Source organism: Melospiza melodia, chromosome 10 (genome assembly GCF_035770615.1).
Source record: "Melospiza melodia melodia isolate bMelMel2 chromosome 10, bMelMel2.pri, whole genome shotgun sequence".
In the NCBI taxonomy this organism is placed as follows: Eukaryota; Metazoa; Chordata; class Aves; order Passeriformes; family Passerellidae; genus Melospiza; species Melospiza melodia.
In genome coordinates this window covers 17,061,799-17,073,759 of record NC_086203.1, presented here as the reverse complement: position 1 = coordinate 17,073,759, position 11,961 = coordinate 17,061,799, and the positions used below count along the sequence as shown (strand labels likewise).

General features: G+C 56.6%; 1 protein-coding gene across 3 annotated transcripts; it reads left to right on the top strand.

The window, feature by feature from the left end:
* Window positions 1–483: 483 nt before the first annotated feature.
* Window positions 484–11,923, top strand: BAP1 (BRCA1 associated protein 1). 3 transcript variants are annotated; one of them, XM_063164594.1, is made up of 17 exons: window positions 484–569; window positions 2,748–2,777; window positions 2,876–2,930; window positions 3,508–3,640; window positions 4,018–4,137; window positions 4,593–4,654; window positions 4,723–4,865; window positions 5,410–5,488; window positions 6,103–6,226; window positions 6,374–6,491; window positions 6,854–7,041; window positions 7,366–7,499; window positions 8,092–8,564; window positions 8,670–8,827; window positions 9,541–9,633; window positions 10,155–10,227; window positions 10,502–11,923. In XM_063164594.1, the coding sequence occupies exons 1-17, from the start codon at window positions 533–535 to the stop codon at window positions 10,633–10,635; spliced, it is 2,154 nt and encodes a 717-aa protein (XP_063020664.1). In that variant the 5' UTR covers window positions 484–532; the 3' UTR covers window positions 10,636–11,923. The 3 variants fall into 3 exon arrangements, with proteins under 3 accessions (XP_063020664.1, XP_063020665.1, XP_063020666.1); XM_063164595.1 differs by having other exon boundaries at window positions 489–569; window positions 8,670–8,773; XM_063164596.1 differs by lacking the exons at window positions 484–569; window positions 2,748–2,777; window positions 2,876–2,930; window positions 3,508–3,640 and adding an exon at window positions 3,682–3,836.
* Window positions 11,924–11,961: the final 38 nt, after the last annotated feature.

Sequence of the window (11,961 nt, the reverse complement as noted above, 5' to 3'; positions counted from 1 at the left end):
CCCAGGCCATTCCCGGCCCATTCCCAGGCGATCCCGGACCATTCCCAGGCCATTCCCGGCCCATTCCCAGGCAATCCCGGCCCATTCCCGGCCCATTCCCAGGCCATTCCCAAGCGATCCCGGCCCATTCCCAGGCAATCCCGGACCATTCCCAGGCCATTCCCGGCTCATTCCCGGCCCATTCCCAGGCAATCCCGGCCCATTCCCAGGCGATCCCGGCCCATTCCCAGGCGATCCCGGACCATTCCCAGGCCATTCCCAGGCCATTCCCGGCCCTTTCCCGGCCCATTCCCAGGCGATCCCGGCCCATTCCCAGGCGATCCCGGACCATTCCCAGGCCATTCCCGGCCCTTTCCCGGCCCATTCCCAGGCAATCCCGGCCCATTCCCGGGCCCGCCCGTCCCCCCCCGCCCCAGCATGGCGGCGTGTCGCGGCCGGGTGACATCAGCGCGTGCGGTGACGCAGCGCGGGGAGCGCCGGCGGGGCCCGCAGCGGGGGCCGGACATGGCGGCGCGGCCCGGCCCGCGGGAAGATGAATAAGGGCTGGCTGGAGCTGGAGAGCGACCCCGGTGAGCCGGGACACCGCTCCGCGCAGCGGGCGCGGCCGGGGACGGGCCGAGGCACAGCTCGGGGCGGCCGAGGGGCTCTGAGGGACACGCGGGCGGCGGGGCCTGGCTGGGGGGGACGTGGCGGACGGGCCAGGGAGGCTGCAGAGGCGGGCTGGGGGTGTGGGGTGTAGCGATGGGATTTGGGGTGCACGGGGGGAGTTTTGGGGGGGCTGGGGGTGAGCTGGTAAAGTTTGGAGGGGGTGCGGGTGTGGAGTGTGCGGGTGAAGTTTTGGGGGCTGGGGCGGTGCGGGAGCACAGGGCAGGGCTGTCCCCTTCCCGCTGCCCTGCGGTGGGTGCTGTGGCAGAGTGATGGAGTTGTTTCAGGGTTGGGATTTAGGGCTAAAGCTGGTGTTGTCTGAAATGTTGTTTTAACCCTCTGGGTCGCTGTAGTGTGGAATGGGGCTGTCCTCTGCAAGGCTGGGAGCTGCTCTCTGGGATGGGGTGGTGAGTTTTTGGGGCTGTGGGTGAGGAAATGTGACGTCTGGAATTATCCTTGTCTCTTGCACTCAGCAAAGGATTCTGTCTGGTGTTGGTGTCCCAGTCACCCCCAGTTTTGCTGCTCTTTATTCTCTTTACTGGTACTTGGAAAAGGCTGAAATCATTCCCCTCCTGGCCTTCATCATGGCAGAAAGTCCCAGGACATGGTTTGGATTCCCACAGCTGGGAGGGAGGGTTATTTGCTTGGGGGACAATGCCTGGGCAGAGGCAGGTTTCTTGTCTGTGTGGCAGTTTGGATGCAGGGGTGGCAGCTAGGACAGAAGTTAGGAGTGACCCATGTGCTGCTCTCTGCTTCCAGCACATCCCAGTAGCTGAGTCTCTCCCCACTGGCTCTGCTTAGGGCTTGGGGTGGAATCTGTGGGTGCTTTACTGGTCAGGAAGGGTCACTGGATCCAGGTTTGGGTGGGGAGGAGAGCCCTGGGGACATGCAGGCTGCTGGCATAGTGTTGTGTGAGCTCGTGGACACCAGGATGTGTCCAGCCAAGCCCTATGATGTGGTGTGGGTGTTGGAGTGTTCCAGGAGAGCAGCAGGGCTGTGCCTCTTGTGGGTGCTGAGGTAAAATGAAATGCTGAAATATGGCAGAGAAAACAGTGGGGCTGGAAGGGACCAGGAGGGTGATGGGGTGTGGTGTAATGGCCTGGCCTCCCACTGGTTTGAAGCATGTTATTTCCACAGCATATTGCTTCTCACTGACCATTTTGTAAGAAATACAATGTTTTCTGCTAAATTAATGAAGACTTTTTGCTCCCAAGAGTTTCCTCCCTGTTTGAATCATTTCAGCTTTGGTGTGGAAGCCCCTTGGGCTCTTCTTAATTGAGTCACATACATCAGGGTCCTTAAATCCATTGCTTACAGGGATGTTTCTCTGGATTTAATCCTTCTTATTGGTATTCCCTGGACTTCCTCCCAGGCTTTCAGCAGCCTTTCTAAGGGAGCTAAGAAAGCAGATTTGTTATTCCAGTCTCGAACTCGCTTCCTCCACAGGCAGAGTGACTGCCTGAGAATTGGGCTGACTGCCTTTGCTCCAGCATCAGAGGGGCAGCTGCTGCTCAGATATCTGATAATCCTTGTTTTCTTGTGGTTGTCTCTGTGTCCCTGGTTATATCCTCCTGTAATTTGTAGCCACTGGAGACAGGCTGTTGGATTTGGTTCCCCCCAAAGAGACCAGGAGATGAAGATGAGCTTCTTTCAGCCCTTGGACTTCCCTGCAGCCCTGTTACTGTGATCTGGATCTCCCCTCAATGATTTTCACTAACATGAACCGAAATTATATTTTTTAAAGTATCTAGTGATATCTTCAGTCATTTATTTCTCTGGTTACAAGTGTGTATGTGATTTAGGTGCTCTCTGCAGTACTGCTCACTTGGCAGCCAGCTGCAGTGGGCTCTGGCAGGGAAGAGTTGGTTCAGGTTCCCTTGAGGAAGAGGATGGTCAGTGGGGATGGAGGGATGAAGGTTGTTGGAGCACTCTGAGCTCAGCAGCCCCACTGCTGGCACTGGGTGTGATCCTGGTGCCTCTGCTGTGGAATCTCTGGCTGTGCCTTGGCCTGGGACCATGAGGGACTCTCAGGGGATGATGGCAGTGGGTTTCCTCTCTGCTCTCTTCAGCCAGAAGTAACCTGTTGGTTTTGTTCCTTTCAGGTCTTTTCACACTCCTGGTTGAAGATTTTGGTAAGTCCTAGAAACCTTTCTGAGGAGTTGGTTTTGTGCCTGGTATTACCCTGTCCTTTTTGGTAGGCCTTACACCAGCTTCTCTCCTTTGTCTGCAGGGGTCAAGGGAGTGCAGGTAGAAGAGATTTATGATCTGCAGAGCAAATGCCAAGGGTGAGTCAGAGGCCTGAGAGTGTGAGTTGTGCTGAGCAGAGTGGTCTGTGGGCCTGGGAACTTATGGCCATGTGTTCAGAGGAGCTTGTCTGTCATGGAGATCAGAGCTGTGAGTGATGGACCAGGAGGGCTTCCTCAGGTTTGGGGCAGCTGGGGGACATCCTCCAAGGGATTCAACTCCCTCTCATCATGGAGAGGTGGTGTGGCTGCAGTGTGGGCTTTCTCCCTGTCCTGGTCCTGTGAAAAGGCTTTGAGGCTGTCGCTTCTTAAAAGCCATTGCTGAATTCCTCTCAGAAATGAATCCAAGGTGAGTGTAAAAGTAGGGTCATTCAGTGTCCAGAGGGGATTTTCCCATTTCTTTGTCTTCAGCCTCTTAAGACTTGTCAATCCCCAAAGTTTTCAAGCTTGATTGTAGGCTGAGCCTGGAGCATCAGCTCGGGAGTGTCCTCAGCAGTGTTGTGGCAGGGATGGTCAGTGCCAGAAGGATGGCACTGGTGCTGTGAATCAGAGGTTTCTGATGCTGTGCAGAGCAGCCCAGTGGTGTGGCTGGTGCAGAGCTCTGCTGCTTTCTCTGCAGCCCCGTGTATGGGTTCATCTTCCTGTTCAAGTGGATTGAGGAGCGCCGCTCGCGCCGCAAGGTCTCCACGCTGGTGGACGAGACGTCGGTGATCGACGATGACATCGTCAATAACATGTTCTTTGCTCACCAGGTAGGCTCCAGCCTGGGGGAAGGTGTGTGTGGGGTGTCTCCTGTGGCACCTCAGGGAAGCTGTGTGGGACTGATAGGCTGCACTGATCTTGCTGGTCATGAGGGCAGCTCCTCTTCCGTGAGCTCCAGGTTGGAGAGAATCCAGTGAAGGCTGGGAGGCTGTGGCCTGCACTGTGAGCAGATGCTCGTGAGGCATGGTGAGGCTCACTCAGTGATACTGATTTTCCTCCTTCCTCTGAGAGCTGAGGTCAGGTCGCTGCTCTCACAAGTGCTGATGATTCTTGCATCAGTGCTTTCAGTTGATAATTGTCAACACAGGGGTTGTTGAAAGGCTGCCTTGTTCCTGCTGGTTAAGTTGGTCTTTGTGTTACTCTCTAGCTGATCCCCAATTCCTGTGCCACCCATGCCCTGCTGAGCGTCCTCCTGAACTGCAACAATGTTGACCTGGGCCCCACGTTGAGCCGCATGAAGGATTTCACCAAAGGCTTTAGCCCTGAGGTAGGGGCAGGGTTGGGCAGGGCTGTGCAGGGGTGGCACAGCTGGCTCTGCCTCTTGCTCCCCTTTTGGGGTGATGCTCTTCATGAGCTGGCTCCTTCCCTGCCTCTGTGGCTGCCTCTTCTCTCTCATATTCCTGCCTTGCCTTGCTCAGAGCCTTGGTCCCCTTTAGGCTGGGTGCAGCTCTGAGCCTTCTGTCATTTACTCCCTGTAATCAAAAGTCCTCCTCCCTTCAGACCTATTGTGAACTTTGTTTTTGTCCAGCTATAATTTATTCTGTAGAAATTGTGTGCTTTTTCCATCTTGGACTTTACCTGTAACTCAGAAGGGTAGAGGATGTGCCTGAGGGTTTCTGTCCTGCTCCTGTGGGTAGATGGAGGGAGGGAGTGGGAAGGTGAAGCATTTTATTTGTTCCCTGTCACATCTCAGCTGTTGTCCTCTCTTGCTGTTGGCTGCAGAGCAAAGGCTATGCCATCGGCAACGCCCCGGAGCTGGCCAAGGCCCACAACAGCCATGCCAGGTGAGTGAGGGGCCTGCAGCTGCCCCCATCTGGAGTGGCAGGCTCTCCATGGCCCCTGTCCCTCGCAGGCCAGAGCCACGGCACCTGCCGGAGAAGCAGAACGGGATCAGCGCCGTGCGGACCATGGAGGCGTTTCACTTTGTCAGCTACGTGCCCATCAAGGGACGGCTCTTTGAGCTCGATGGGCTGAAGGTCTATCCCATTGACCACGGTAAGAGCCACCTGTTCCTGCCTCTTGACATGGATGAATAGCACCCTGGAGTGTTCAAGTGTATTGTTTTTCATTGCCTCTTAGTTAACTGGCTCCCAGACTCCAATGGCTCCTAGATTTGTCCTGAGTTTTGACGGCTAATTTTGGAGCCTGTGCGTTCTAGGTTGGGGACTGTGCCTAGAACGTTATTTCTACATGCATTGCTTTTGTTTTTCCATTTTCCTCCCAGTTGCTCGGGGCCATAAGGTCCTTCAGCTTTGAAATAACTTCATATAGCAAGGAAAAAGGAAAATTTATCTCCTTGCTCTCTCCTTGTGTAAAATAACCACTGTGTGTTGAGACAGCTGGTCCAAACAGATCCCACTGGGCTGCCCAGGTTACTCCCTTCTCTTACAACCTGACCCCTCAGTTCCATCATCCAGGCAGTTATTTATCCCTGCCAGGTTTCTGTCTGTCAGTCCCTTGGTAAGGTACCCACTCCCTGTACCTGGTTTACTTCAGCATGGCCTGCTTTGCTAAGTGCAGCTGTGTGTTGTTCTCACAGGGCCGTGGGCAGATGACGAGGAATGGACGGACAAAGCCAGGAGAGTGATCATGGAGCGCATTGGCCTGGCCACTGCAGGGTAATGTCCTGGCCCAGGGGGCAAGCACTGGCCCCTTGCCATGTTCCCCTGGATTATTTGTCCTGTGGTTTCTGAGTGGCAGCTTGTGGAAGTGGAGGTGGCCTGTGGAGAGGTGCAGGTGCTCTGCCTGTACAGCATGCATTCCCTGTGTGATGCAGAGTCCCTGCAAATGCTGCACAGCCTTAGGAGTGGCCTGGTTATGTCTGTGTTAGCTCAAGTCCATAGGAGAAGGAGTGGTGCTTCTGGTCTTGAGCTGGGCCTCTTGGATGCTTGGGCATGAGGGTGACTGCCACAGGTTGCCTAAAGATGGAATCTCCATCTTTGGAGCTATTCAGTAGCAGTCTGGATGTTGTCCTGTGACCAGCTCTGGGTGATCCTGCTGCAGCAGGGCCTGGAGCAGATGAGTCTCATAGGTCTCTTCTCACCTCAGCTAACCTGTGACTCTCAGAGTGTTTTGTGTAGTAGCTGAAGAAACCTTGTACTGCTTCATTGGCCACTGTGAGGTTGACCTGGTTTTGGGAGAAGCCATGGGTGTTAGTGTTCAGTGCCTGGGCAGGCGGTGGGATGGGGCTGTCACCATGATCCTGTGGCTGAGGGCTCTGCCCTTCCTGCAGGGAGCCGTACCACGACATCCGCTTCAACCTGATGGCCGTGGTGCCTGACCGCAGGATGAAGTACGAGTCCAAGCTGCACATCCTGAAGATGAACCGCCAGACTGTGCTGGAGGCCTTGCAGCAGGTAGGGCAGCCCAGCCCCTGAGGGAGGGCAAGGCCTGGGCACTTGGTGTTGGTTCACCCCCATGAGCTCTGCAGTGACTGAGTGGGAAGGATGTGGTTTGGGTCATTGCTGGTCCAGCGTGCAGCTTCTCTGTCATTTGCTTTACAGCTTATCCGTGTAACTCAGCCTGAGCTGATCCAGACCCAGAAGTCTCAGGAGTCTCAGCCTGGTGAAGAGGCAAAGCCAGCCAGCAGCAAGACTGTGACTCCAGAGAGCACTCATCCAGGTATGGCCTTGTACCAGCAGTGCTGCCAGCCTGGCCTGCCGTGGGGTGAGCACAGGGTGGTGACAACAGCTGGCTGACCTGGAGCTTGGGGCAGTTTTGTTGTCAGCTTCACTTTCTTTTCTGTGAGCCCTGCTCTATGTGCACTGTGCTGGGTATGGTGATGCCTGTGGGTCTGGGGCTGTGTTGGCGGGTGTGAAGCTTGAAAGTGGGAGGGCTGGAGTTTGGGGACACTGGTGACAGATGGAGGTGCAGTCTGGGAGAGTGTTAGAGCTCTTCTCTCACCTGGGTAAGGGGTGGTAGAAAACATTGAGTAAAAGGTGGCAGTGCTGGTGATGAAAGGCTGTGCTGTGCTTGTGTGGCAGATGACACTGATGAAGCCACCAGCCAGGGCCACCCCACGGCCACGCAGAGCCCACCCAGCAAATCCAAACCGGTGCCAAAGACAGCAGCGAGCGGCATCAATGGGGCCCCTCCAGCAAACCCCAACCCCATTGTGCAGAGACTGCCAGCCTTCCTGGATAACCACAACTATGCCAAGTCCCCCATGCAGGTAGGCTGGAGTGCCAGGCTGGCAGCACAGCTGATTCAAGCTGAGCTCTTTGCCTGCACTCCCTCCCCTCTCTGGGGCCACAGCTGTCAGCTGGCCTAAGCCTGGCCCAGCACTAACCCAGGCTGGGGGGAGAGAGGGTAAATAAGGACTGACCTGACAAAGGAGATTTACCTTAATGTGGGTAAACTGAACAAAAATGGGGAGGGGTCCCTGTTTCCTCTCTAAAGAGCCAAGTCCTGGTGTTGGGCTAGACCAAGGATGAGTCCACTGGGTTCTTCCTCCTTGCCCTGCTGTCAGCAGGCCTTCAGCAGTGGTGTGTTGCAGGAGGAGGAAGACCTTGCAGCAGGAGTGGGTCGCAACCGGGTCCCAGTCCGACAGCACCAGCAGTACTCGGATGATGAGGATGACTATGATGATGATGATGAGGAGGAAGTTCGTAACACCAACTCAGCCATCAGGTGACAGCTTGAGCTGTGGGTGGGGGGCTGGGAGCTGACATTTGCAGACCTGTCAACAAGGACTTTCCTAACCTCCTTCCTTAGATCTTGATACTTCCATTCTTCTCTTCACCTGCCATTTTACTTTTCACTCACTGGGTTTTGTAAAGTCCTTCTGTAGCTCTTTACAGCCAACTCTGAATTTCAGCCTCCTGAGAGTAACTGTGTACTGGCAGCAGGCTTTGGGGCTTTGAGGAACCTTGGTTCCACAGTGCTGATTGCCACTTCAGCTCCTGGTGACAGTGTTGGTGTGCTTGGACTGCTGCTGAGGCCAGGAAGTTGGGGTCACAGCAAGGGAGCACTGGGGGCTTTGGAAGAAGAGCAGAGGGTACACAGCACACTGTGCCCCCCAGCAGTGTAGGGAGCCCTGAGGCTGTGGGGCTCAGTGGTGCTGAGGTGCTGCAAGAGAAGCTGGTGGTGCTGTGGGTGATGTTTCAGTCCTTGTTTCATCCCGGCAGGCAGCCTGGACTGCTGAGCACAGAGCTGGCAGTGTCCATGGTGGGCCTCACCTCTTTCCACCAGCTACTCACTTCCCCGCTGTGTTTCTGGGCAGGTACAAGAGGAAAGGGCAAGTGAAGCAAGAGCACGTGGCAGGGGCCGCAGATGGCCAGCTCTCCGTGCTGCAGCCCAACACCATCAACGTCCTGGCTGAGAAGCTGAAGGAGTCTCAGAAGGACCTTTCCATCCCCCTGTCCATCAAGACGAGCGGCGGGGGCGCCGCCGTGGCCGTGGTCACGCACTCCCAGCCGTCCCCCACGCCCAGCAACGAGAGCACGGACACGGCCTCCGAGATCGGCAGCGCCTTCAACTCGCCGCTGCGCTCGCCCATCCGCTCGGCCAACGCCACGCGCCCCTCCAGCCCCGTCACCTCGCACATCTCCAAGGTGCTGTTCGGCGAGGAGGACGGGCTGCTGCGCCTCGACTGCCTGCGCTACAACCGCGCCGTCAGGGACCTGGGGCCCATCGTCAGCTCCGGCCTGCTGCACCTCACCGAGGACGGCGTCTTCTGCCCGCTGGCTGCTGCAGGTCAGTGCCTGCTTCACAGGGGTGACAGGACAGCGTCCTTTGACTTCGGGAGGGGGATGCCAGTCCTTTGTGGTGGCTCCTAATGCTTCCTTCCCCTGTGTGTAGATGGGAAAAACTCCCCCTCTTCCATCAAGCCCGGTGAAGAGGCCCCGGTTACGATCAAACTGGAGGAGAAGGAGGGCAGTGAGGCCAGTGACAGCAAAGAGAAGGTGGGACTTGGCAGGACCAGTGATCACCCTGGGGGGGAAAAGTATTCTCCCAAGGTGAGTTTTGTGCTGCGACAGCCCTGGGAACGTGGAGCTCACCCGGAGGCGCAGCAGCGCTGGCAGTGGCTGAACTGCATGTGCACGGTGTCCCCTCGCGTGTCGTCGCAGCCGTGCCTCGAGGCACAGGGCAGTGCAGGTTTTGTGCCTCGCGTCATCTTGGGGACCTTTGCCTTGGTAGTGGGCACAGACCCTGTCTCTGCAGCTGAGATGTTCAGCTTGCTGTGCTCTCTTCTGGGCCAGGAGCTCAGGAGCTTGTGACACCCTGCACCCCAAGCCCCAGCCTGCTGGTAACTCACAGCCTGTCTGTGCCCTCCAGCTAGGGGCACTACCAGGCTGAGGCAGCACAAGGGCACCAAGGGCTGCCTGGAAGAGAGCTGGGTAGGAACTGCTATTCCCAAGGGAAGTCTTCAGATTTTAGTTTTGAAGGGAAGCAGCCCTGGGGTTGGAGGGTGGGGGGGGTGGATTCTGGGACACAGGCAGCCCTTCTCCTGTCCCAAAACCCTGGGGCTGGGGCAGAACTCATCTCCCCTGGGATTAGCCATAGTGAATTCCCTACAATGAACTGATCTCCTCATTTTCCCCATGCGAGTGTTTTTCCTTTGATGAATCATCCCTCTCCTAACAGAGAGAGGAGCACCTGCCAGCTCACCCTGCTGGCTCCTGGGCTGTGGCTGGGTCTGTGCTCATGTTTGGTCTGCTTGATCCCGCAGGAGCTGCTGGCACTGCTCAAGTGTGTGGAAGCAGAGATTGCAAACTATGAGGCCTGCCTGAAGGAGGAGGTAGAGAAGAGGAAGAAATTCAAGGTGTGCTGCTGGCTTGTTTGCACTGCTGATTTAGCTGCCCAAAGGCTTTTGTCTGGGGTGCTTTTATGTAAAAATGGAGGGAGAGTGGTTCACCTGAGAATGGTGATGAGGAATATTCAGTCTTGTCCCTGTTACCAAAGAGCCCAGCAGGGCAGAGCTGTTACCAGGACAGACCACAGCCCTGGGCCAGCACTGGCAGCCTGGGGGAGGGTGATACAGTGCTGGGATGAACATCAGCACTGATAGGACGCCTGGGAGAGTCAGCAGAGATACCTCCCCTGCCCACCTTCACCTCTTCCCAGCTGGTCTTTGTAGAACATGCTGGCATCTGAACTGGGATGGAGACAGTCCCAGTTGTGCACTGGCCTAAGATAGGCTGGGAGATGGGTCCCTTCCTGCTTCAGTCTCCCTAGTCTGTGGGCTGGGCCAGGCATTCCAGTTCTTTGTCCCCTGTTAACCTTGAACTGTCCCTTCTCCCTGCCCCCTGCTTGTGGATTATTTGTGGATTTGTCTCTTTGTAGATCGATGATCAGAGGAGAACCCACAACTATGACGAGTTCATCTGTACCTTCATATCCATGCTGGCCCAGGAAGGTGAGCTGAGTTCCTGGGGCAGAGGGTTTGGGGCACTGAGTGTGATGGAGCAGCAGCTGGGAGCCTGGGCTGCTCACCTTGCCTGGCTCCCTGTTCAGGCCAGGCCTGGGGCACAGGCTGACGCTCCACCTGGGGAGCTACAGATTTCTGCTTTCTCCTTCCACTTCATAGTCCCAAGGGGTGCCCAGTGCTGGCTTTTGAGTGAGAGAGGCAGGGCTGCCCTGTGGGATGGGAGATCCCAGCCCTCCAGGCCGTGTGTGTGCTCTCCCTGCAGGCATGCTGGCCAGCCTGGTGGAGCAGAACATCTCGGTGCGCCGGCGGCAGGGCGTCAGCATCGGCCGCCTGCACAAGCAGAGGAAGCCGGACCGCCGGAAACGCTCCCGCCCCTACAAGGCCAAGCGCCAGTAGCCAGGGCTGCAAGCAGCAGTTGGGCTTTGTGGCTTTGGGCACTGGCACTTGCATCTATGTTACCTTTTGCCCAAGGAAAGGGACCACAGTGACAAGCCCTCTGCCCAGGTGGAGCCTGGGGACAAAGGGAAATCGGGTTTTTCTCTGCGCCTGAGCTGTGAAAGGCAAGAACCTGTCTGGAGGAGTCCCTGCAGCCAAAGGGAGTCTGGAGTGCTCGGCTGCCTGACCACGCCATGGCAGCAGCCAGACCTTGTCACCTCTGTCTCAGCACCCTGGCTGAGGACTGTGACTGGAGGGAAAGAGCCCACCCAGCTGGGGATGGGTCTGGCCTTGTGGGAACACTGGCAATGCCCACGTGAGGCTGTGCTGGCCACAGCTGGCTGTGGCTTGTGTCCTCCTGTGTCTGGGCCTTCAGCTCTGTGCTTCCCTGGGATGTTCATGTTTTCATGATGTTCATGTTTTTTATCCATCTCCCTCCTTTCCCCAAACTGATTTTTGGTCCTAACCCAGACTCTGGCCATTCTTAGCAAGGTGGCTTCAGGACAGAGCTGCTTCTGCACCCACCCCACACTGCTCTGCCCAGGGCTGGCTGAGCTCCTGGGGATGGTGACACCTTCCCCATGTAGCCTGGCTCTCCAGGGGACCATGGCAGCTCTGTTGCTGGATGAGGGTGGGTAGGCTCATCTCTGGAGCTCTTGTCCCCAGCCCTCTGTGGCAGTGCTGGGAGTGGCCGGTGCCTCTTGCTGCCCTGGCTGCTCTCCTTGGGACCAGCTCTGTGGCCCTGGCAATGCCTGTGGGTCACACAGCATTGCAGCAGCCCCAGAGAAAGCCCGTGAATTGTGAACAGACCAGGTGCAGATGGTGGCCGTGGGGGTGCTGGACATGGCACGAGGGTGGACTCTGGCTGTGGCTTGGTAAAGCCTCTTGGCAGGGTTGCTGCAATGGTGGAGGTGGGATGGGGGCAGCAGCAGAGGGAGCCCACATCTCTTACCCCTGGCTGCTAACCAGAGCTTGCTGGTACAGCCTGGTTGCCTCCTGCCAGCCCCCAGGAGCCTGGCAGAAATCTGAGATACCAGAGGTGAGCACTGCTCCCCAGCACTGTCCTGGGGTGGAGCTGCCACAGGAGAGGACGGAATTTTTTTCAATATGTGTGCAGATCTTGACTATGAAACAGTTCTTTTGGTATTTGTTGAAGGAAAGAAAATCCTTCTGTCTCTTGCTGTGTCTAATATCAAGTGCTGTAAATAATGGATCTGTCTGAAGGAATAAAGCTATCCTGTAATGGCCAGCCATGGAAGAGGTGTGTGAGGGAAGGGGGTGGGGGGC